General features: G+C 44.3%; 1 protein-coding gene across 2 annotated transcripts in view; it reads right to left on the bottom strand.

The window, feature by feature from the left end:
* LOC120924542 (progonadoliberin-2) overlaps positions 1 to 25,606 on the bottom strand; it is a 72,566-nt gene that overhangs the window by 2,443 nt on the left and 44,517 nt on the right. For both annotated transcript variants that reach the window (XM_040335508.1, XM_040335507.1), the window contains exons 2-3: positions 16,422 to 16,593; positions 2,795 to 2,878 (exon numbers count right to left, since the gene is read on the bottom strand). In XM_040335508.1, the coding sequence (XP_040191442.1) occupies positions 2,795 to 2,878; positions 16,422 to 16,559 (222 nt within the window). In that variant the 5' untranslated portion in view covers positions 16,560 to 16,593. The remainder of the gene's footprint in view (positions 1 to 2,794; positions 2,879 to 16,421; positions 16,594 to 25,606) is intronic.

Genomic DNA, 25,606 nt, shown 5'->3' with positions numbered 1-25,606 from the left:
TGTGTCTGGACCCAAGATTAAAAATGGAATTTGCCAGGCCTTTGCCTGCATTCGTTCTATTTTATTAGGCTTTTTTTTTCCCTTTAGAGTTAATGCAGATGGATGCATTCGGGTATACAGCACTAAAATTCAGACTATTTCCACACCACTGAGTCCACAGGTGCTGCTTACAGCAATGGCCATTAACCTGTACAGGGCCGCTCTTCTGTTCCTGTATGCCTGTAGGCAATTGGATGAGCAGTTAAAATCATACAGGCATACAGCCGTGGCATCTGGCATTGATTTGTAGAGGTTGCTGGCTCTACGCAACATCTGTGGAGCAACAACTGCTGACAAGACTTTTCAAAATGCTCGCAATTACTTTTTATTGTGGATTCAACTACTGTGTGCCTCTCTGAAATAAAATTTCTGGGTTCAATAATCAGAAATAAGATGGTGGATACTTTTTAAGGCGAGTGCAGCCTCTTTTTTTCTTGCCTAGAAGAGAATGACATCTCCCCTGCCTGAAGCCTCCTGAGATACTTATGTCACTCATCCCAGGAGGCATAGGTGTGCGCACAGGGTGTGCCTGGTGTGCCTGGGCACACCCTAATCACCCCATGTGCCACACATTCCCCCTATTTAAAAAATAAATCAAAACAAATTAAATTGTAAAAAATAATACTAAATAAAATAATAAAAAAAACTACTGACACCACCCACTACGTACACACAAACATGTGTTTGAGCTTTGGGGTGCACACTCTAATGCAATGGGCTGCGCACACCTATCCCAGGAGGCTTCTGGGCTATGTAGAGTATACGCTGTTAGGACCCGGTAGAGAGGAGAGCAAAGAAGATGGCAGTGTGGGACCCAGAATGCAGCGACTTGCAGTGGATTACAGCAGGACAACCCTGGTTTTGCTGGGTGGGCGAGTATGCTATTTCAGCTCAGCCCAGCAGTCCAGGTAAGAGAGGATTAAAGCGGAGTAACACCCAAAAATAAAGCTTCCGCTTTTCGAAACCCCCCCCCCTTCAGTGTCACATTTGGCACCTTTCAGGGGGGAGGAGGGAGCAGATACCTGTGTAATCCAGGTATTTGCTCCCACTTCCAGGCATAGGTCGCGGCAGCGATCTCCACCGCCTGGCGCCTACTTCGTCTCCCCCGCTGTATTCTTGGAGACACACAGGTCCCAGAAGACAGCAGGGACCAGTGGGATCGCGCAGCGCGACTTGAGCATGTGCAGTAGGGAACCAGGAAGTGAAGCCGCAAGGCTTCACTTCCTGTTTCCCTTACCAAAGATGGCGGCGCCTCCACCCACGAGCCGAGGGACAAATCGGCTTCGGGTGCCGACATCGCAGGGGCCCAGGACAGGTAAGTGTCCATTTATTAAAAGTCAGCAGCTGCAGTATTTGTACCTGCTGACTTTTAATTTTTTTTTTTTGGCGGAGCTCTAAGATCAAAATTATCCTAAAAAATCCCCACCAGCCCCATGGGACTTTAAGTGCTTGTCGACCAGTGCACGACTATATACGTCGACAGCATGGCACGGACAGGCAGAAGGACGTATACATACGTCCCCTTTAAGATCGCGGCATTGTGGACGCGCACGCCCCCCCGTAAGCTCCGTGAGCCCGACCGCGGGTCCCGCGGACTCAATCGCTTCGGTGATACCCACGATCCTCTCACGGTGAGGAAGAAAGGGGAGATGCTGACGTAAACAAGCATTTCCCCGCTCTGCCTAGTGACAATGACAGTGATCACCGTTTCCTGTATTCGGAAGTGGTGATGACTGTCTTGTGAAATATAGCCCATCCCCGCCTACAGTAAGAATCACTCCCTTAGGGCACACTTAACCCCTACAGCGCCACCTAGTGGCTAACCCCTTCACTGCCGGTGTAATTTTCACAGTAATCAGTGCATTTTTATAGCACTGATCGCTGTATAAATGACAATGGTCCCAAAAATGTGTCAAAGGTGTCTGATGTGTCCGCCATAAAGTCGCAGTTACGATAAAAATCGCTAGTAAAAAAAAAAATATTAATAAAAATGCCATAATTCTATCCCCTATTTTGTAGACGATATAACCTTTGCGCAAACCGATCAATAAACGCTTATTGCGATGTAGAAGAATACGTATTGGCCTAAACTGAGGAAACAATATATTTTTTTGGGGATATTTATTATAGCAAAAAGTAAAAAAATATTGAATTTTTCAAAATTGACGCTCTATTTTTTTTTAGTGCAAAAAAAATAAATTGTAGAGGTGATCAAATACCATCAAAAGAAAGCTCTATTTGTGGGGAAAAAAGGATGTAAATTTTGTTTGGGAGCCACGTTGCACGATTGTCAGTTAAAATGACGCAGTGCCGAATCGCAAAAAGTGCCCCGGTCTTTGACCAGCAAAATGGTCCGGGGGTGAAGTGCTTAAATAAGTTGTTTTGTTTGGATGGTATTAAGTTGGGATGGTAGTATGTTGGTAATGAATTCTGAAAAAAAAGTTATCATTCCACTCCTTATAAAATTAAAATTAACCCTTGGGTTGAAGCTCCTCTTTAAAGTAACATACGGCGGTACCGGTCATTAAAGAGAAAAAAGGCCTGAAACTTCAATTCATGAAGCAAAGGAACTTTACAAAGGTTTGATTATTGTTTTGGTTACTTCTCTCCTGCAGTGGGGTAGGAAGCGGGCATGGCATTGGCATCATAACAGAAACAGGCATGGAGGCCTGGTCCCCAGCTTCCATTGGAGCAGTATATAACAGCTACTCCTAGAGTGCATTTTTCCCACCCACAGCTCCTGTGTGTATCTTACCAGTATGTTCTTTAGAAGGTTTTTCCTGGGGTTCCTGAGGTAGGCACACTCCTCTCCTTCGCACAGCTTGATTTCTTCTGAAACCTAAATACAGAAACACAATAACAGCTTTATATATGAAAAATACTTAAATTCCCAGGAGAAAAACAGAAGATCAGAGGGAGGACAGAGCTTTTTTTTTCATAAATAAAAAATATATTTAGAAACAAGTTTTTTTTTAAACAGTAAGTGCATCTGCTTTAAAATTAAAACTGATATTAAGGGCCCCCTGATGAAGTCCCTTGATTAGGGTGTAACGTGTAGGATGTGAGCAGAGACAGCGTGGACCGAACGTGACGTGCAAGGAAGGTATTTGGTTATGAAATAGTTTCAAGGTCATTTTTTTAATATTTTAACCACTTCAGCCCCGGATGATTTTGCTGCCAAATGACCGGGCCACTTTTTGCGATTCGGCACTGTGTCGCTTTAACTGACAAGTGTGACGTGGCTCCCAAACAAAATTGGCGTCCTTTTTTCCCCACAAATAGAGCTTTCTTTTGGTGGTATTTGATCACCTCTACAGTCTACTGCGCTATAAACAAAAATAGAGCGACAATTTAAAAAAAAAGCAATATTTTTTACTTTTTGCTATAATAAATATCCCCCAAAAATATATAAAAAAAAAAATTTTCCTCAGTTTAGGCCGATACGTATTCTTCTACATATTATTGGTAAAAAAAATAGCAATAAGCATATATTGATTGGTTTGCGCAAAAGTTATAGCGTCTACAAAATAGGGGGTAGTTTTATGGCATTTTTATTATAATTTTTTTTACTAGTAATGGCGGCGATCTGCGATTTTTATCGTGACTGCGACATTATGGCGGACACATTGGACACTTTTGTAACTATTTTGGGACCATTGGCATTTATACAGCGAACAGTGCTATAAAAATGCACTGATTACTATGCAAATGACACTGCCAGGGAAGGGGTTAACCAGTAGGGGGCGATGAAGGGGATAATTGTGTTACCTAATGTGTGTTCTAACTGAAGGGGGGATGGGACTGACCTAGAGGAATCTACAGATCGTGGTTACTAGTTATTAGGAACTCACAATCTGCATTTCCTAAGCTCACAGAACAGAGACGTCTTCTGCCTCTCGTGCCCGGAGATCGCTCGTGGGCGGGGGTCATCGCGACCGCCGGTCACAAGCATCGGCACCCCCGTGATGCAGCGGGCGCACGCACGTGACTGCTCGCCCACTAAAAAGAAACGGATGTACAGCTATGACTGGGCACAGTCCTACCCCCCTAAAGTCTGAAGGACAGTAAACTGGCCTTTTGTTTAGAAAGCTTGGAGACCCCCTGTAGCGCGACTTGCGCATGCGCCGTAGGGAACCGGGCAGTGAAGATCACCGAGGATGGCGGGGGGTCAGCAGAGTGACGAGCGATCGGTCATCCTCTGCTGCGGACGGCGCTGGACTCCAGGACAGGTAAGTGTCCTAATATTAAAAGTCAGCAGCTGCAGTATTTGTAGCTGTAGCGCTACCCCCGCAGAAGCCGCTAATTTGTTTTTGGGATCGGCATATTGAGTTACCTTAATGTGGCGTAAGGGTGCAGTTGAAGAACAAAGCAGGGAGCGAAAGTCCAGACAGTGAATAAAGAGTTTTCCAATGCTTTATTCCAGGCCAAACACGGCCAACATCAACATCAAATGGGAAGAGCAGGTTGATGAAGAAAAGGGAGAACCTTGCAGTGTCAGGCCCGGATATTAATTGAGCAGTCTTAGCTCAATATAGTACCAAACTGTTATTCGTCGCCACTCTTAGGCTGCATTCACATCTAGACGGACGAAATCGCGGCGTTTTGTCGCCGCAAATCGCGGTAAAAATAGCGGCGTTTTGTACCGCGATTTGCGGCGACAAAACGCGGGTATTGTCCGCCTAGATGTGTCCCAAGATGACCCCCTCTATGGAGATGATTGCCATCTCCTAGCCGAACGCTCGAAGACGCCTGAAAAAAAGGTCCGGGACCTTTTTTCACGCCGCAGGCGACAGGCGTCCGGCGTTCGGCGTGGAGATGTGAACCATCTCCATAGAGGGACATGTATTTCCAGCCCTCTGGCGGCAGAGGCGTAGCGCTACAGGCGTAAAAACGCCTAGGTGTGAATGGGGTCTTAGCTGGAGTGGGTAAAGTGCCCCTGGACAGACCCCTCTCACAAGCCTGGCAGCCGAAGTGTCACTTAGGATTTGCTGGGAGGAACAGATCTCTCTCACAGACCTGGCTCTAGGGCCTCTGCCACAGGCCTATTACTTTAGGTGAGCTAGATGGTTAAACGGAGTGAATCCTCCCAGTAGGTTTTAGCATAGGTCACCAGATGACAGCAAAACGTACCTGTCAACATTCCGGTCATCAGATCCCCGATTGGTTCGTTCAAGCCCTGTTGGACAACCTGCCTCCGGGTTCCCCTCAAGCCGACCCCCCAATCAAACGGCACCCAGCCTGGGATCCTCTCAATAGAACTGGGGACCCAGTAAGTCACTGGAGTCCCTTTTTACCTCAGCATGAGGGTTTATGTAGACTGCAATTCTGGCCTGGTGGGCCTTGCTGGGGTCCATGGTTGCGTGCACCCTGAAGGTGGATGCCGCACCTGGAAACTGAGACCCCGCGAAAAAACTTGGTTAGCACATGACACCTGTCACAGATATACCCCTCCCCAGCATGCCTTGCGAGGGAGAAACATCTCTGATTGGCTGCTGGGGAAAGTTGCTCTGCCAGAACCCCTCTGGTGCCAACTGCTGTCCAACATGGCTTGAACGAACCAATCGGGGATCTGGTGACTGGAATGCTGACAGATACGCTTTGCTGTCATCCGGTGACCTATGCTAAAACTTACTGGGAGGATTCGCTCCAATCATCCATCTAGTTCGCTTAAAGTAATAGGCCTGTGGCAGAGGCCCTAGAGCCAGGCCTGTGAGAGAGATCTGTACCTCCCAGCGAATCTAAAGTGACACCTCGGCTGTCTGATACTACTGAGAGCAGGACTGCTCGGTTCATATCCAGGCCTGATACTGCAAGGTTCTCTTTTCTTCTTCATCAACCTTTTCTTCCTATTTGATGTTGATGTTCGAAATAAAGCATTGGAAAACCCTTTATTCATTGTCTGGACCTTCGCTTACTACCCTGATTCTCCAACTGCACTCCTAGACCACATTAAAGTGGAGGTTCACCCTATAAAAAATTTCTAAGACTAGATCCAGCCCAGTTCTGCCTATAAAATGACACTGACCTTTTTTTTTTTTTCCTCCGTAGATAGCGTTTAGCCGTGTAATTCATCGCGGCTTCCAGGTAGGGAATCCCGCGGGAGTGGGCGTTCCTATCGACATGCCAAACGACGGCGCACACAGCGCGTCACGACTTCCCGAAGGTAGCTCGGGTCGGCTCGGCTCTATTCGGCGCCGGTGCGCAGGCGCCGAATAGAGCCGAGCCGACCCAAGCTTCCTTCGGGAAGTCGTGACCCGATGTGTGCGCCGTCGTTTATCATGTCAATCAATTGGCATGTCGATAGGAACGCCCACTCCCGCGGGATTCCCTACCCGGAAGCCTGCGATGAATTAAACGGCTAAACGCTATCTACAGGGAAAAAAAAAAAAAAGGTCAGTGTCATTTTATAGGCAGAACTGGGCTGGATCTAGTCTTAGAAATTTTTTATAGGGTGAACCTCCACTTTAAGGTAACTCAATATGCCGATCCCAACAACAAATCAGCGGCTCCTGCGGGGGTAGCGATACAATATGAAAAATATGGTATCAATGGATAGACTTTTGACATACTCTGAAGTACTGCTCTCCTATTCCATCACACCACCTGAAAACTAGATTCCAAATCATCCCTGATTATCCCCAACATTGCAACTCGTGGTAGAACACGTAAGCCTCAAGATTCAATAAAACCATGCAAATGGAGGATCTCCTGAAAAAATCTGAAAAACCTGCTGCTATTGGATAGACTTTCCACACACCCAAAAATACTGCTCTCTCTTAGTCCATCTCACCACGTGAAAACTAGACTCCGAATCATGAATGACCCCCCCTTCCCTTCCTCATTGCTAATGGACCATTCCAACTGCAAGCTGCTCTCCCTCCTTGCTACCACCCCATCCACCTGCCTACTGCCCCCTTTCTCCACCATAAAGCTCCACTTCCCTCTTCTTCACCACAAGACGTTCTTAGTCTTCCGGGTCAAACGGCACAGACTGAGAATACAGGGTGTTATGACCCAGCCCCCGAAGATGGCACCCTGCACTAACTGTCAAAATGAAAAGAGCTGCTCTGATATCATCATGTCAGCCAGGGCCGTCTTTAACCCCTTCCGTACCGGGCATTTTCACCCCCTTCTTGCCCAGACCAATTTTTAGTTTTCAGCGCTGTTGCACTTTGAATGACAATTGCGCGGTCATGCAACACTGTACCCAAATTAAATCTTTATGTTTATCCCACAAATAGAGCTTTCTTTTGGTGGTTTTTGATCATCTCTGCGTTTTTTTTTTTGCGCTATAAACAAAAGAAGAGCAACAATTTTGAAAAAACACCATATATTTTACTTTTTGATTTAATAAATATCAACATTTAAAAAAATAAATAAAAATGTTTTCCTCAGTTTAGACCGATACGTATTCTTCTACATATTTTTGGTAAAAAAAAATTGCAATAAACGAATATTGATTGGTTTGCGCAAAAGTTATAGCGTCTACAAAATAGGGGATAGATTTATGGCATTTTTATTTATTTTATTTTTTTACTAGTAATTGCGGCGATCTGCGTTTTTTTTTGTGACCGTGACATTGCGGCGGACATATCGGACACTTTTGACATATTTTTGGGACCATTCACATTTATACAGCGATTAGTGCTATACAACTGCACTGATTACTGTGTAAATGTGACTGGTAGGGAAGGGGTTAACACTAGGGGGCGCTGAAGGGGTTAATATGTTCCCTGGGAGTGATTTTGTAATGCCGCGTACACATGATCAGTTTGTCTGATGAAAACGGACCGTTTTCATCAGACGAACCGATCGTGTGGGGGCACCATCGGTTTTTTATCCATCGGTGAAAAAACTAGGAACTTGTTTTAAAATTATCTGATGGTTAAAAAAACTGATAGAAAAAAACAATCGTATGTAGGCACGTCCATCGGTTAAAAACCCACGCATGCTCAGAATCAAGTCGACGCATGCTTGGAAGCATTGAACTTCTTTTTTCTCAGCACGTTGTGTTTTACGTCACCGCGTTCTGACACGATCGGTTTTTTAACTGATGGTGTGTAGGCAAGACTGATGAAAGTCAGCTTCATCGGATATCTGATGAAAAAATCCATCAGACCGTTTTCATTGGATGAACCGATCGTGTGTACAGGGCATAACTGTAGGGGGGAGGGTCTCACAAGGGGAGGAGACCGATCTGTGTTCCTCTGTTCTGGGAACACACATCGGTCTCCTCACCTCTGACAGGAGGTGGATCTGTGTGTTTACACACACAGATCCACACTCCTGCCGTGATTGCCGGCAATCGCGGGTGCCCGGCGGACATCGCACTCTGAAGGACAGACAGTTCCTGCCGACGTCATATTATTATGGCTCGGTAGGGAACTGGTTAATGTTGATTGGACCCTGGGCAAAAAAAATTCTTGCCCCCCCCCCCCCCATGCAATTTTACCCTCCACCTGCTCTGAGACATACAATAAATATCATCTAGACTTAAAATCAGTTTACTGTATCAGATCAGGCAGCGATTGCGATTGGTTGCCAGAGGTTACAGCATATCATTACCACTTACTGACTGGTTGCTAGAGGCTACAGCACACATTATGGCTCACTGATTAGTTGCTAGAGGTTACAGCACATGATTTCTTGTTAATTGGTTGCTACCTGGCCGGACTCGTTTTCATCGGTACCAGTGCCAGTCACCCAGGTCAGGGATTTGGGAATCATCTTGGACGAGAGATTGACGCTACGACCACAGGTAAACCAGGTGGTGAGTTCTTGTCACTTCCACTTGAAACTCCTGAGGTCGACTTTTCGCTTCATTGAAGATTCGCATAAGATCTCCATGGTCAATGCCATTATTGGAAGTCGATTAGATTATTGTAATGCTTTGTACCTGGGTTTACCTAATAACATCATGCACAAATTACAGCTTATTCAGAATGCCGCTGCGAGGCTACTCACGGGTGTTGGTCGTCGTGACCACATCACGCCATCGCTGAGTGCCCTGCATTGGCTACCCGTGAAGGAACGGGTTCTGTTTAAGACTGGATGCATGGTGCACAGGGCTACCCATGGCAAGGGGCCAGTGTACCTGCAGGAAAAATTCACCAAGTATGTGCCCAACCGTACCTTAAGGTCGGCTAATTTGGAAACTTTGGTGATTCCTAAATTTCGTAAGAAAAAATGCGGAGGGAGGACGAGTGCGGTCCAGGGAGCACAGTTTTGGAACTCCCTGCCTCTAAAATTAAGGCTTGAGAATGATCTTTTTAAGTTCAGGAAGCTTTTAAAAACTGAGCTTTTCAGTCTAGCCTATGGAATTACATAGGTTTTTATAGTTCTTTGATCTGCTACTATTTTAAATTTGATCTGTTCCGCTGCCTGTGTGTGTTTTTTTGGTTGTTGCTGTATTGTTGTTCTCGGCGCATCGAGGCCTACGGGTAACTGACTGCGTTTTGTACTTTTTTTGTACTTTTAAGAATTTTAATAAATAAATAAATAGAGATTACTGTACAGTAATACTGCTGACTGATTGGTTGCTAGAGGTTATAGCATCATCTCTTCACTTCAGAGGGGCATGATATACATATGAATACTGCCTTTATTTACATATGAATGCTCCCGTTATTTACATGTAAACACAGGGGCCCAGATTCACAAAGCACTTGCGCTGACGTATCTCGAGATACGCCGCGTAAGTGCAAATATGCGCCATCGTATCTGTGCGCCGTGCCCACAAACTGAGATACGCCTAAAAATAGGCTTCATCCGACCAACGTACGCCGGCATATCATGGGTGCATATTTACGCTGGACGCATGTGGCACTCCCATTGATTTCCTATTCAAATATGGAAATGAGGGAGATACGTTGATTCACGAACGTACTTGCGCCCGGCGCATAATATACGCGGTTTGCGTAAGTCGTACGTCTGGCGTAAAGTTATTCCCCATATATGAGGCGCAACCCATGCAAAGGTATGGACCAGGGAACACAAGCCATCGTATCTTTTGTCGTTTACGTTGTACGTGAATATGACTAGGCGTAGGTTAGGTTCACGTCGTAGGCAGTGATCCGGCGTATCTTAGGGAGTAGTTCCGACGTGATTCTGAGCATGCGCACTGGATGCGTCTACGGGACTTCCACTTACGACGACTTATGCATAAGAAACCCAGTGCAGATTTGGTGGCAAGTGCTTTGTGAATTCAGTGCTTGCCTCTCTGCGCTGCGTCGGCGTAGCGTAAAGAAGATACGCTACGGCAGCATAAATATGCGCCAATGTATGTGAATCCGGGCCAGGGTCTGTAGGTGAGTCATCGGTACACAACAATAGGGCAGAGCTGGGCAGCATTAGTAGCAGCAATTCACACTGAGATATCAGGACACAGCACATGACTAAAACTTCAAGGGACAAGGGAATTTAAACTGGGATAGTTGGCAAGTATGAGGCAGCTGTGTTGGATCCCACAACAATGGCAGGGCCCAAAGCAGCAGCCCCTTTTGCCCTGCCTTAAATATGGCCCTGATGTCAGCACTACTCTCAGTATCATCCAGGACCACCCAACAGCAAGAAGACTGAAGAAGAAGAGGACCCTGTTTGTCATGTGCCTGGCCTAAAGATATATAAAAAAAGGTAATAAAAGGACATCATTGGGGGTCCCCTGGGGGAGGAGGGAGCCTGAAGTCCGGAGTTGGACTGTCAAAATATCTAGAATATGAGTTCACTAAAAATGCCACTACACTTCCCTTTAATGCGTTAAAGATCAAAGCACAAACTGCTTCTGAATATCATCAGCCCTTCTAGGCAGAGAACCTTCCAAATAGGTAATTTATCAGGCGTGCATTAACTGAGCCGCTAATGACCCGTTCTTTGTAACAGATGTACCTGTAATGCTACATTTACTCCAGATGTGCTCGGTTGCCGTGTGTTATCGCCTTTGCATTTTGGACACATTTAAGATTAATTTTATACATTTTGTGTTGACTTCAACTACAGTCTTTCAATTTCGTTTTGTGTTGATGAGTGTTAAAGTGACTTTGAGGCTTAAATAAAATATAGGACACTTTGCTACAATGTAAAGTAGTGAGTGTACAGCTTGTATAACAGTGTAAATTTGCTGTCCCCTCAAAATAACTCAACACACAGCCATTAATGTCTAAACCACTGGCTATAAAAGTGAGTACACCCCTAAGTGAAAATGTCCACATTGGGCCCAAAGTGTCAATATTTTGTGTGGCCACCATTATTTTCCAGCACTGCCTTAACCCTCTTGGGAATGGAGTTCACCAGAGCTTTACAGGTTGCCACTGGAGTCTCTTCCACTCCTCCATGATGACATCACAGACCTGGTGGATGTTAGAGACCTTACGCTCCTTCACCTTCTGTTTGAGGATGCCCCGACAGATGCTCAATAGGGTTTAGGTCTGGAGACATGCTTGGCCAGTCCATCACCTTTACTGTCAGCTTCTTTAGCAAGGCAGTGGTCATCTTGGATGTGTGTTTGGGGTCGTTATCATGTTGGAATACTGCCCTGTGGCCCAGTCTTCGAAGGGAGGGGATCATGCTCCGCTTCAGTATGTCACAGTACATGTTGCCATTCATGGTTCCCTCAATGAACTGTAGCTCCCCAGTGCTGGCAGCACTCATGCAGCCACAAACCATGACACTCCCACCACCATGCTTGACTGTAGGCCAGACACACTTGTCTTTGTCTCCTCACCTGGTTGCCGGCACACACGAGTGACACCATCTGAACCAAATATGTTTATCTTGGTGTTATCAGACCATAGGACATGGTTCCAGTAATCCATGTCCTTAGTCTGCTTGCCTTCAGAAAACTGTTTGCAGGCTTTTTTCTGCATCATCTTCAGAAGAGGCTTCCTTTTGGGACGACAGCCATGCAGACCAATTTGATGCAGTGTGCGGCATATGGTCTGAGCACTGACAAGCTGACCCCCCACCCCTTCAACCTCTGAAGCAATGCTGGCAGCACTCATACGTCTATTTCCCAAAGACAACCTCTGGATATGACGCTGAGCATGTGCACTCAACTTCTTTGATCGGCCATGGTGAGACCTGTTTTGAATTGAACCTGTCCTGTTAAACCGCTGTATGATCTTAGCCACCGTGCTGCAGCTCAGTTTCAGGGTCTTGCCAATCTTCTCATAGCCTAGGCCATCTTTATGTAGAGCAACAATTCTTTTTTTCAGATCCTCAGAGAGTTCTTTGCCATGAGGTGTCATGTTGAAATTCCAGTGACCAGCATGAGAGAGTGAGAGCGATAACACCAAATTTACCACACCGAAAAAAGTTGGTTTGAAATCTTTGCAAATATATTCAAAATAAAAAACGAAACAATCACATGCACATAAGTATTCACAGCCTTTGCCATGGTACTCTAATTTAACCCTTTCACGCCGAGCGTACGCATATATGCGTCCTCGGCTTTCAGGGGTTGTACCGGGATGATGCCTGCAGCCGCAGGCATCATCCCGGTACCGTTGTTTAGAGCGGGCGATCGGCTTTCCAAACATAACAACCGATGCGGCTAAAAGCCGCTCGGTTGTTATGCCGGAGGAGCGGGAGGGGACATCCCCCCCCTCCCGCCGCCTCTCGCCGCTCTGACCGGGCCTCCCGTCCCACCGGGAGACCCGATCCACGATCCGGCGCCTCCAGCGTCTCGGCGCGCTCTGAAACAAAGCCGTAAACGGCTTTGATTCAGTGTGCGCATTGAAACCACGGAAGCGGCGTCATGACGTCACTTCCGGGTTTCTCGGCTGCCAATGGCGCCGGATTTAAAAAAGTACACAGTATTCAGAATCGCCGTTTTCGGCGATCTGAATACTTTGAAGTGCAAAGGAGGGCTCGGAGGTCTTTTAGACCCCCGATCCCTCCATAAAGAGTACCTGTCACGACCTATTGCTGTCACAAGGGATGTTTACATTCCTTGTGACAGCAATAAAAGTGATCAAAATGTAAAAAAAAAAAAAAAAAAAAATGTAATATTAGAAAAAATAAATAAATAAATAAGAAAACAAAAAAAAAATTTTTTAAAGCGCCCCCCTCCCCGCGAGCTTGCGCAGCAAAGAAAGCGCATATGGAAGTCGCGCCCGCATATGAAAACGGTGTTCAAATAACACATGTGAGGTATCGCCGCGATCGTAAGAGCGAGAGCAATAATTATAGCACTAGGCCTACTCTGTAACTCTAACCTGGTAACCGTAAAAAAAGTTTAAAGCGTCGCCTATGGAGATTTTTAGTTACCGTAGTTTGTCGCCATTCCACGAGTGCGTGCAATTATAAAGCGTGTCATGCTTGGTATCTATTTACTCGGCATAACATCATCTTTCACATTATGCAAAAAAATTGGGCTAATTTTACTTTTTCATTTTTTTAAAATTCATGAAAGTAAATTTTTCCCAAAAAGTTGTGTTTAAAACACCGCCGCACAAATACCGTATGACATAAAATATTGCAACAATCGCCATTTTATTCTCTAGATTCTCTGCTAAAAATATATATATAATGTTTGGGGGTTCTAAGTAATTTTCTAGCCAAAAATATGGATTTTAACTTGTAAACACCAAATGTCATACATAGGCATAGGCATGAAAGGGTTAAACTCAGGTGCATCCATCCCGTTTCCACTGATCATCCTTGAGATGTTTCTACAACTTAATTGGAGTCCACCTGTGGTAAATTCAGTTGATTGGACATAATTTGGAAAGGCACACACCTGTCTATATAAAGTCCCACAGTTAACAGTGCATGTCAGAGCACAAACCAAGCAATGAAGTCCAATTGTCTGTAGATCTCTGAGACAGGATTGTATGGAGGCACAGATCTGAGGAAGGGTACAGACAAATGTCTGCAGCATTGAAGGTCCCAATAAGCACAGTGACCTCCATCATCCGTAAATGGAAGAAGTTTGGAACCTCCAGAACTCTTCCTAGAACGGGCCGCCCGGCCAAACTGAGCGATTGGGGAGAAGGGCCTTATTCAGGGAGGTGACCATGAACCCGATAGTGACTCTGCCAGAGCTCTAGAGATTCTCTGTGGAGAGAGGAGAACCTTCCAGAAGAACATCCATCTCTGCAGCACTCCACCAATCAGGCCTGTATGGTGGAGTGGGAAGACGGAAGCCACTCCTCAGTAAAAGGCACATGACAGTCACCTGGTGTTTGCCAAAGGGCACCTGAAGGATTCCAACCAAGAGAAATACAATTCTCTGGTCTGAGGAAACAACGATTGAACTTTTTGGCCTGAATGGCAAGCGTCATGTCTGAAGGAAACCAGGCACCTCTCATCACCTGGCCAATACCGTCCCTACTGTGAAGCATGGATGGTGACAGCATCATGCTGTGGGGATGTTTTTCAGCGGCAAGAACTTGGAGACTAGTCAGGATCGAGGGAAAGATGAATGCAGCAATGTACAGAGACATCCTTGATGAAAACCTGCTTCAGAGCGCTCTGGACCTAAGACTGGGGCGAAGGACAATGACCCTAGGCACACAGCCAAGATAACAAAGGAGTGGCTACGGGACAACTCTGTGAATGTCTTTGAGTGGCCCAGCCAGAGCCCAAACTTGAAACCGAGTGAACATCTCTGGAGAGATCTGAAAATGGCTGTGCACGATACTCCCTATGCAACCTGATGGAGCTTGAGAGGTCCTGCAAAGAAGAATGGGAGAAACTGCCCAAAAAATAGGTGTGCCAAGCTTGTAGTATCATACTCAGAAAGACTCGGGGCTGTAATTGGTGCCAAAGGAGCTTCACCAAAGTATTGTGCAAAAGTTGTGAATACTTATGTACATTTTTAACCACTTCCCGACCGCTGCATGTATATGTACGTCCACAGAATGGCACGTACAGGCAAATGGCCGTACAGGTACGTCCTTGCCTTTCCGCGGGTTGGGATCCGGGACGACGGCGTGGCTATTCGTTTATAGCCGCTCTGTCGCGATCGCTCCCCGGAGCTGAAGAACGGGGGGAGTCGTATGTAAACACGGCTTCCCCGTGCTTCACTGTGGCGGCTGCATCGATCGAGTCATCCCTTTTATAGGGAAACTCGATCGATCGATGACGTCAGTCCTACAGCCACACCCCCCTACAGTTGTAAACACACACTAGGTGAACCCTAACTCCTACAGCGCCCCCTGTGGTTAACTCCCAAACTACAACTGTCATTTTCACAATAAACAATGCAATTTAAATGCATTTTTGCTGTGAAAATGACAATGGTCCCAAAAATGTGTCAAAATTGTCCAAAGTGTCCGCCATAATGTCGCAGTCACGAAAAAAATCGTTGATCGCCGCCAATAGTAGTAAAAAAAATAAATAAAACTATCCCCTATTTTGTAAACGCTATAAATTTTGCGCAAACCAACCGATAAATGCTTATTGTGATTTTTTTTTACCAAAAATAGGTAGAAGAATACGTATCGGCCTAAACTGAGGAAAAAAATAATTTTTATATATGTTTTTGGGGGATATTTATTACAGCAAAAAGTAAAAAATATTGAATTTTTTTCAAAATTGTCGCTCTATTTTTGTTTATAGCGCAAAAAATGAAAACCGCAGAGGTGATAAAATATCACCAAAAGAAAGCTCTATTTGTGGGGAAAAAAGGACGCCAATTTTGTTTGGGAGCCACGTCGCACGAGCGCGCAATTGTCTGTTAAAGCGACGCAGTGCTGAATTGTAAAAACGCCTTTGGGCATTTAGCAGCATATTGGTCCGGGGCTTAAGTGGTTAAACTTGTTTCCTGTTATCATTATGGAGTATTGTTTGTAGAATTTTGAGGAAAATAATGATTTTAATACATTTTGGAATAGGGCTGTAACATAAGAAAATGTGGAAAAAATGAAGCGGTGTATATACTTTACGGATGCACTGTGTATAAAAGCACAATATTTTGCTTATTTAAAACCAAATTGATATTAGATTCTAGGTAAGAATAATTATCATCTAGTGCAACAAATCAACGCGTTTCATGATCAGAGAAAGCTTCTTCAGGATCCATGCTGACACAAATGTTCATTCATGATAACAAATCTGCAAAGACTGCACCATCAGGGGGAAGAAGCCAAAACTGTCTCGTATATATCCCTAAGGTGACCTTATATTGTATCTGGAATGTTATTATTGGTCCAATCCAGTGGACAAAACATTACAGCCCCAGAATGTACCGGGTACTAGGAAATGAAAACAACAAATAATCAACTATTCCCTAATACCTGCTTCCTTACTAGCAGTGTCCTCAAGGGAACCTCCGCATGTAAGAAATACAGCCCCCACTACCCGAGCCAATACTGCAAAAATGGCGTCTTAGCCATATATATGTCGAAAACCTATAGCTAGAAAACAATTCGTCATTAATATACCTCTGGAGAAGCAGGCATGTCCAACTCCCTCTTGCCTCCTGGGTACCACCCATGGGACCAGTGCTGGCCGTGGGACAGCTGTGTACTGACTGCAAACAGAACCAGGAGCAGGAACAGCAAGTGTCTCTGACAGGCCATTGGTTAGTAGATGGGACTCACAGTTCACAGGAACCTGCAGAGGAAAAACAATTGAGGCAATTTTTACACAATGAACACATTATCAGCTAAAATGCTATATAGTAAGAAACATTGAGGGAAAATTACTAAAACTGGTGCATACAGAATCTGGTGCAGGTGTGCACCAGTTTTAGTAAATCTCCCCCATTGTGTTCTCTGAAATCCCCACATGTGCAGCAAATATCTAAGAAAACATGAAAGTCTCACTCCCAGAATTTTGGTACAGATGCTGTACCAGCACCAGTTAGGTTCAGCAGTCTAGCCACTTGAGGACTGCCTAACGCCTATATACGTTGGCAGAATGGCACGGCTGGGTACAGGTACATTGCCCTTTAAGTGCCCAGCCGTGGGTCGTTGGCGCGCTCGCGCCCCGGTCCGAAGCTCCATGACCGCGCCCGCGGGACCCGCAGACCCGATCACCGCCGGTGTCCCGCGATCGGGTCACAGGAGCTGAAGAACGGGGAGAGGTGAGTGTAAACAAACCTTCCCCGTTCTTCTCTGTGGCTTGTCACTGATCGTCTGTTCCCTGTCATAGGGGAACGACGATCATTGACGTCACACGTTCAGCCACACCCCCCTACAGTAAGAATCACACAATAGGACACACTTAACCCCTTTAGCACCCCCTAGTGGTTAACCCCTTCACTGCTATTGTCATGTTCACAGTAATCAGTGCATTTTTATAGCACTTTTCGCTGTGAAAATGAAAATGGCCCCAAAAATGTGTCAAAAGTGTCCGATGTGTCGCAGTCACGGAAAAAAACGCTGATAGTTAATAGTAAAAAATTAATTATTAATAAAAATGCCATAAAACTATCCCATATTTTGTAAACGCTTTAACTTTTTACCAAAAATATGTAGAAGAATACGTATCGGCCCTAACTGAGGAAATAATTTTTTTTTTTGGAGATATGTATTATTGCAAAAAGTAAAAAATATTGTTATTTTTTTCAAAATTGTCACTTTATTTTTGTTTATAGCGCAAAAAATAAAAACCGCAGAGGTGATCAGATACCACCAAAAGAAAGAGCCACCAAAAGAAAGAGCCACGTCGCACGACTGCGCAATTGTCAGTTCAACGCGACGCAGTGAAGAATCGCAAAAAGGGGCCAGGTCCTTTACCTGCATAATAGTTCGGGTCTTAAAGCGGTTGTATACCCGCTGTCATTTTTTATTTTTTCTTAAACCTGAAAAGCAAAAGCCATAATCAGCTAGTATGCACCGCATACTAGCTGATTATGAAATACTTACCTTGGAACGAGGTGAGAGGAACTTACCTGGTCCACGCCGAGGGAGATGTCATCTTTCCTCAGCGTGTCTTCCGTGTATCGCCGCTCTAGCGCTGTGATTAGCTGGAGTGGCGATGTCGTCACTCCCGCGCATTCGGGAGACTTCTCTCCGGCATGGTCCGGCGGCTGCTGGCCCTTTAGCCAAGGATCCCTGCTGCGAATGCGCCGCTGCAGTCAGCGGCGCATTGCGGGGGGAATATCTCCTAAACCTGTAAGGTCTAGGAGATATTTTTTATACCTACAGGTAAGCCTTATTATAGGCTTACCTGTAGGTTAAAGTGGTAGTACAGCGTTTACTACCACTTTAAATGACTAGAGTATCTAAATACCAAAGCCCATGTTTACATATGCTTGCACGACTTACATACATATTATTATTATTATACAGGATTTATATAGCGCCAACAGTTTATGCAGCACTTTACAATATAAAAGGGAGACAATACAGTTATAATACAATAAGATACAAGAGGATTAAGAGGGCCCTGCTCAGAAGAGCTTACAATCTAATAGGGTGGGGCAGGTGGTACAAAAGGTTGTAAATGCAGAGAATGAGCTGATGGAAGTGGTAAAAGATTTGTTGGAGACGTGATAGGCTTCCCTGAATAGATGAGTTTTCAGGAATCGCCTGAAGGTAGCATATGCATTTACTTCTGCGCGCGAACACAGGGGGATGGGGGACTTTTAATGTTTTTTCATATTATTTTACTTTTTATTTTTACACTGTCCCCTTTTTTTTATCACTTTTATTCCTGTTACAATGTAAACACAGGATGACAGGTCCTCTTTATTGAGAGATCTAGGGTCAAAAAGACCCCAAATCTCTAATTTACCTTTAAAAGCAAACGATCACCAATTTTTTTTTTTACTTTTCCTTTTAAAAAAATGTACCGTATATACTCAAGTATAAGCCGACCAGAATATAAGCCGAGGCACCTAATTTTACCACAAAAAAATGGGAAAACTTATTTACTCAAGTATAAGTCTAGGGTGTCCATCTGCAGGCCTCATTGTGCCTCACTTTGCCTCACTGTGCCCATGCCTCACTGTGTCCATGCCTCACTGTGCCCTTGCCTCACTGTGCCCATGCCTCACTATGCCCATGCCTCACTATGCCCATGCCTCACTGTGTCCATGACTAGACTGATGTTTAACATGGGATTCTATGTAAGGGGTGCCCGGGTTTGAAAAATCGGTGCTCCCCAGCCATAGGTCCCCCAGACAACAAACTTTGCACACTTGTAGAGGAGAAATTGGGCTACATGTGTGCCAAGATCCGGGTCCAGGGGACCTACGACCGGCCGGTACTGGGTCCCCAAATCACCAGAGAAATTACCATTTAAAATGGGAGTCTATGGAAGGGGTGCCCGGCTTTGACAAATCGGTGCTCCCCGGCCGTAGGTCCCCTGGTACTGAGTCCCCAAAGTCCGGGATATCAGGCGCAAAAAGGTGACTCAAGTATAAGTCGAGGGGGGCACAAAAAAATGTGCTGAAAAACTTGTCTTATACTCGAGTATATACAGTATATTTACTATGGCTCGGGAACCGGAAGTGATATCAGATATCGTTTTGGTCCTCCAAGGGCATAGAGATGAGTGGCGGCTATCTTGGCCTCACTCTTCTCCATACCCAGCTATCGCCAGCATCGGTTCACTCCCAGGCTTTACCGATGGATCAGGTGACCCAGAAACAACCAGGAATCGACGGTGGGCAACCCCCACCACTTCTAAAAGTGCCATGGAGAATCAGATTGCAGAACCACTTTTATCTGAAAGAGAACCGGCCATAGTAAAATAAAAGATACCGGGGGTTATGGCAGATAGCTGCTGTCAAAACCCCAGTATTTAACGTCAAACAAATGACATATTTTTACTATTGGCCAGTCGTCAAGTGGCTAAGAGGAATATAGGGATCCTCAAGTTACTACTTAACCCTGCTGGAGTATCCCATGATTACCCCACACCCCTGCAAATTCAAGTTTTTTTCAATAAAGCAAAAAAATTTAATATCCCTAGACTGATCATTGAGTCGGAAGACTGAGGTAGTGTCTGGCTGCTAGAGAAACTATTGGGGAAAGAACATTGGGACCAATTCAGGGGGTCCTTGTGGGGGTGAGCGCAACAGTAGCAAGAAATCATGGGCCAAGAATACAGAGCTAATTAGTGAAAAGGCCCTCTAACTTTTATTGTGTGTGACGTACATTTTGATATTCGATATTGTAAAGTCAGGCAAAATGTCTAACTTTGTCAACAAAATATTTTTAAAGCCAATGTCCTGGAGAAATGGGGAGAGGGTGGTGGACTGTGGTAATTGGAGTTAAGTTTTGAGGCCTCGTACACACGACCGAAACTCGACAGAATCCATCAAGAAACTTGATGGGAGAGCTTTTTGTCGAGGAAAACGGTCGTGTGTCCGTTTTTCATCGAGGAAACTGTCGAGGAACTGTCGAGGAACTCGACGGGAGTCTCAATTTCCTCCTTGTGTTCCTCGTCGGGCTGGTTTTCGACGAGAAACGGGAGTGTGTGTATGCTAAGAAACACGCGCACCTTTGGTAAAAGTAGCGTTTGTAATGGAGATAGCACATTTGTCACGCTGTAACAGACTGAAAAGTGCAAATCGTCTCTTACCAAACTTTTACTTAACACGCAAGAACATGAGATTAGCAAAAGCAGCCCCAAGGGTGGCGCCTAACAAGCCTAACAAGGAACTCATCAAGGAAAAATGATGTGTCTTTTCCGACGAGTTCCTCGGGGGTGTGTACGAGGCCTATGTCTTTGCAGGCTTTAGAAGTATCCATCTAAAAGAAAATTAATATTTTGCACCTGGAAAAAAAATTGTGGGAGGGAACTGGATTAGAAAAGATAGAAGTACAATTAAGGGATAGAATAAAAAAAAGGGAGAATTATGTAATTTCAGGAGTTAAAATCTAAGGAAGAATTAATGATAATGGATAGGTGGTGGTATCGCCAGCTTAGCCACTTCGTACAGAACTTACCCCAGCCTTTAAGGACAGGGGAGGAGCTTACACCAATGGAACAGCTCTGTACAGCAGAAAGCTCAAAAGTTGCTATTTCAAAACATTATAAATTACTGCTGAAGGTGGACGAGCTGGAGATGCCCCCATTCATCCAAAAATGGAAAAGGGAGTTGGGAACACAAAGGGGAAAAAACACAATTGAAAGAATTATAACCCACTCCTCTGACCCACTCCTCTGACCCACTCCTCTGCCATAGATATTGGGACCGCAGAAATGAATTACAAGTGTATTAACCCCCTTAGCGGTAAACCCGAGCGTGACTCGGGGTGGGTTTCCAATGTTAGGATCGGTATCCCCGAGTCACGCTCGGGGTGGACGTGCAGAGTGTGCAGCGGCGCAGCTTACCTTCTCGCTGAATCCACAGGCAAGTTACTTACCTTGTCCCTGGATCCAGCGATGCATCCCCGCTGTGTGAGCGAGCGGGTCCTCCTCGCTTGATTCACAGTGTCCCCATGTGCCGCCGATCTCCGTTCCCTGCGACGTTACGACGCACAGGGGCGGAGAACGGCGCCAAATTTAAAAAAGTAAACAAACACTATACATACAGTATACTGTAATCTTATAGATTACAGTACTGTATGTAAAAAATACACCCCCCCCCCCTTGTCCCTAGTGGTCTGCCCAGTGTCCTGCATGTACTTTTATATAATAAAAACTGTTCTTTCTGCCTGAAAACTGTAGATTGTCCAAAAGTGTCCCTTTATGTCAAAAATGGTTTTAGATCAGCTAGAAAACAGCGATAATAAATTATAATCACTTGCAGAATTGTGCGATAGCGATTTGTGGGGAAATTCGTCATACAAAAAATAAAAGTAATGACAGCGACAATTCTGCAACTGAGCAAATTTCAGTGATTTTGAGTTGATTACATTATTGAATAATTTTTATTATAATTATATTATTATTTGTTATAATTATTTATAATTATTTATTATATTATAATTTATAACTTAAAAAAAAAAAATCATACCTGGGATGCCTACAAGACTCTTGTTTGGTCAGATTTAAGTGAGTTATTCCTAAAAATTACAGGCCTACAGTATAAAACGCCAAATTTCCTTGCAAAATAATTGTACCGCTTTTGGTACGTAATTCCAGACATAATCATACCGCCAGGGAGGTTAAAGGATGGTATTCCACACCTGATAAAATAAGTAAATTCAGAGAGGGACAGTCGGCAGATTGTTGGCGAGGGTGCTCAACAAGGGTAACAATGGCCCACCTGTGGTGGGACTGCCCTAAGATCAAAAAATACTGGGAGAAAATTTTGGGCCTGATAAAAGATATCACTAGGAGGGAGATGGAGAAAGACCCATGGGCAGTTCTATTTCATGGAGGAGAAGAGGCAATAAAAGGTTATAAAAAGTCATTGACCCCTCATTTTTTAAATTGGACCAATAAAGGCCATTTGGTTTCCAATTTTGATAAAACAAAATGAAAACACAAAAGAAAACCACAAATGCAGAGGCGATTGAAGCAAAAAAAAAAAACATGAGCAAGTCTCTTGTTTTGGTGGAGTCTGAAGTGGTAAAAAAAAAAAAGTATCCATTGTGCACTAATGGAAAATGTTCAAATGTTTGTTGATGTCATGGAGGACACTCCCTTCTAGTTCATCAGCCATTCTCTACTAGGGTTCCTCCATTTTTTGTAGGGGTTCCTTGAGCTGTGGATTGAACTTCTTTTTCAATTCAATACTTTTTTTTATTGTTTCCATACAAATACAAAGAAAAATTTACAAATCCGTTTTGTTTTTTTTTCCATACTTAGTGCATGTTATGTGCATACAGGAGATTAATTACAGTCATTAAAAGTGTCCATTCATCCCATTCCCCCCCCCCCCCCCCCGTCCCTTCCCTCCCTCCCTCCTATCTTACTTTAAAGTGCATACACGTTTTCAATTCTATTCTTTTCCTTAGATTATTACCCATCTTTCCTTAATTTAAAGTGAGCGACCTATTTTACATAGCCACTGTTCCCATATTGCTTTAAATTTTTTGAGGTTGCCCCTTCTAATCCATGTTCCCCTTTCCTTCCCAATTGTGCTATTTATTACATTGAACCATTCCTCTACTGTGGGTGGATTTTGTGCTTGCCATTTTAGTGCTATTAGTTTCCTCGCCTGAAACAGGCATCTTATAACTGCTTCTAATGTATCCCTCTGCCCCATTCTCTCCTCAATACATCCTAGTAAGCAGACCCTGGCTTCAAGTTCCAAGGTAGTACCGAAAGTTGCATTTATAGTGTCCAGAATTCCAACCCAATATCTATGCAACTTTGGGCATTTCCACATCATGTGGATGAGGTCCCCTGTATCTTGGCATCTGGGACATTTGTCATCCAACTTCCATCCAAATCCATATAATTTCTTTGGGGTATAATAGACCCTGTGTAGGAGAAATAGATGGGAGACCCGTTGTGACGGGGCTAATGAGACCCTTGTCCCTAGTTCCAATATCCTATCCCATTGATCATTCGTTAAAGGTCCAATATCCTCCTCCCATCTCTGTTTGTTCCTGCTCAGCTTCTCTTTTCCTATTAACTGATCACTGATCTGTCCATATAATTCTGAGATAAGACCTTTCAGAACCCCCGTCTTAATTAGTCTTTGGAGATGCGTAAGCTTTTGCCAGCTTACCGGCTGTAATTTAAATTGGGCTTGTAATGCGTGTCTAACCTGTAAATAAGTAAAAAACATGGAGTTTAGGATGCTAAATTCACTGCTTAGCTCTGAAAAAAGTTTTAATGTGCAACCTGTATACAATTGTGCCACTCTGGTTATCCCCCGTTTCTCCCATTCTTTTAATTTCCCCATAGCCAAAATTTCTTTTAAATTATTGTTATCCCATAATGGGGAATATTCTGTTAATCCTTTATAGCCAAAAGCTAATTTTACTGCTTGCCATATTCTCACCACCATCTTTACTGTTGGATTTTTCACCGAGAAGGAGTTGGCCTCTAAGGTCTCTATTACAGATCTATGGGGAGACCCTCTTAATATAATTTTCCAGCTTGCATTTCCTCCCCCCTCTATACTGCACCCCCCCAAATGCTGTAACTGTGCCGCCAAAAAATAACTATAAGGATGTGGAACCGCCAACCCTCCTCTGTTTGTTGGTAATTGCAACGTTCGGAGACTGATCCTTGCTTTACCCTTTTTCCAAATTAGGGTCCTAAAAAGGGTCTCTATCTTTTTAAACCATCGGTTGTCAATCCATACTGGGGAGTTGTGGAGTATATAGAGCAATTGTGGCATCCATATCATTTTAATTAAATTACTGCGGCCGGCCACCGATAGTGGCAGATGTCCCCATATATCCGCTTTACGTTTGAATTTTCCCAGAAGTGGCACTAGGTTATTATTTATAAATTGTTCTGGGTTACGTGTTACCACAATGCCTAGATACTCCATCTTCTCCCCAATTTTTAATTGAGGGATTCCTGTTCCATCCCTATTACTTGCCGGGTCCACTAACAAGAGTGTTGACTTTTCCCAGTTTATCACTAGGCCCGAGAATCGTCCGAACGCTTCTACTATTTGAACTGCAGTTTTAAGAGAGGTTGTGGAGTTACCTAGAAAAAGAAGTATATCGTCCGCATAAAGTGCGACTTTTTCCTCCTCTGCTCCTCTCTGAAACCCCTGTATTTCCTGTCTTGCTCTAATAGCGATCGCCAAAGGCTCAATTGCCAGGGCGAAGAGGAGGGGGGACAATGGACATCCCTGCCTCGTTCCCCTTTCCAGTTCAAACGACTGTGAAACTTCATTATTTATTTTTATTTTGGCCCTTGGGGAATTATACAATAGCTTTATCCATTTAATAAAAGATGGACCAAACCCGAACTTCTCCAGAGCTTGCCAGAGATAATCCCACTCCAAACTATCAAAGGCCTTGGTGGCATCTAATGATAGAATAGATCTATCTCCCACGTTCTCCGCTGGAGTCTGTAAGTTTAGGTACAGCCTTCTTATGTTTATACTCGTGGACCGATTTGGAATAAATCCTGATTGGTCTGGATGTATTAATTTCTGAATGAATTTATTTATTCTTGTTGCCAGTACCTTAGACAATATTTTAACATCTGAACAGAGCAAAGATATAGGTCTATAAGATGATGTATCTAGTTGATCCTTCCCTTCCTTCTGGAGCACTATAATAATTGCTTCCATCATTGAGGGGGGTAGCCTTCCTCCTTCTATCGCCCAGTTCAATGTTTTTAGTAGTTCCGGGAGCAGCACCTCACCATATTGTTTGTAAATCTCTGCTGGCAGGCCATCTGGCCCTGGGGACTTTTGATTGGAAAGTCCTTTGACTGCCTGTTGTAGTTCCATTAATGTAATTGGGGATTCTATAGCATTTCTGTCTTCCTCTGATAGAACTGGGGTTTCTATTCCTTTAAAAAATTCTTCCATCTGCCCTTTAACTTCCCCCTTTTTTGATCTATATAAATCTTTATAATAAGCTGCAAATGTGTCCACTAATACAGATGTTTCAGATGATATCCCACCTCCCACCATCCTAACTGCTGGGACATTAGAAGGTGCCGTATTAGTTTTCGCTAGGAGGGCCAAGGTGTGGCCCACACTTTCCCCCTCCGAAAAAGCGCTCTGTTCCTGAAATAGACGCTTATTTTCAACTTTCTTGTTAACCACTAACTTATATTCCTGTTGCTTCTCCAGCCATAG

The sequence above is a fragment of the Rana temporaria genome, chromosome 1 (genome assembly GCF_905171775.1).
Source record: "Rana temporaria chromosome 1, aRanTem1.1, whole genome shotgun sequence".
Classification (NCBI taxonomy): domain Eukaryota; kingdom Metazoa; phylum Chordata; class Amphibia; order Anura; family Ranidae; genus Rana; species Rana temporaria.
The sequence above is the reverse complement of the archived record's forward strand: the minus strand, read 5'-3'. Positions and strand labels throughout refer to the sequence as shown.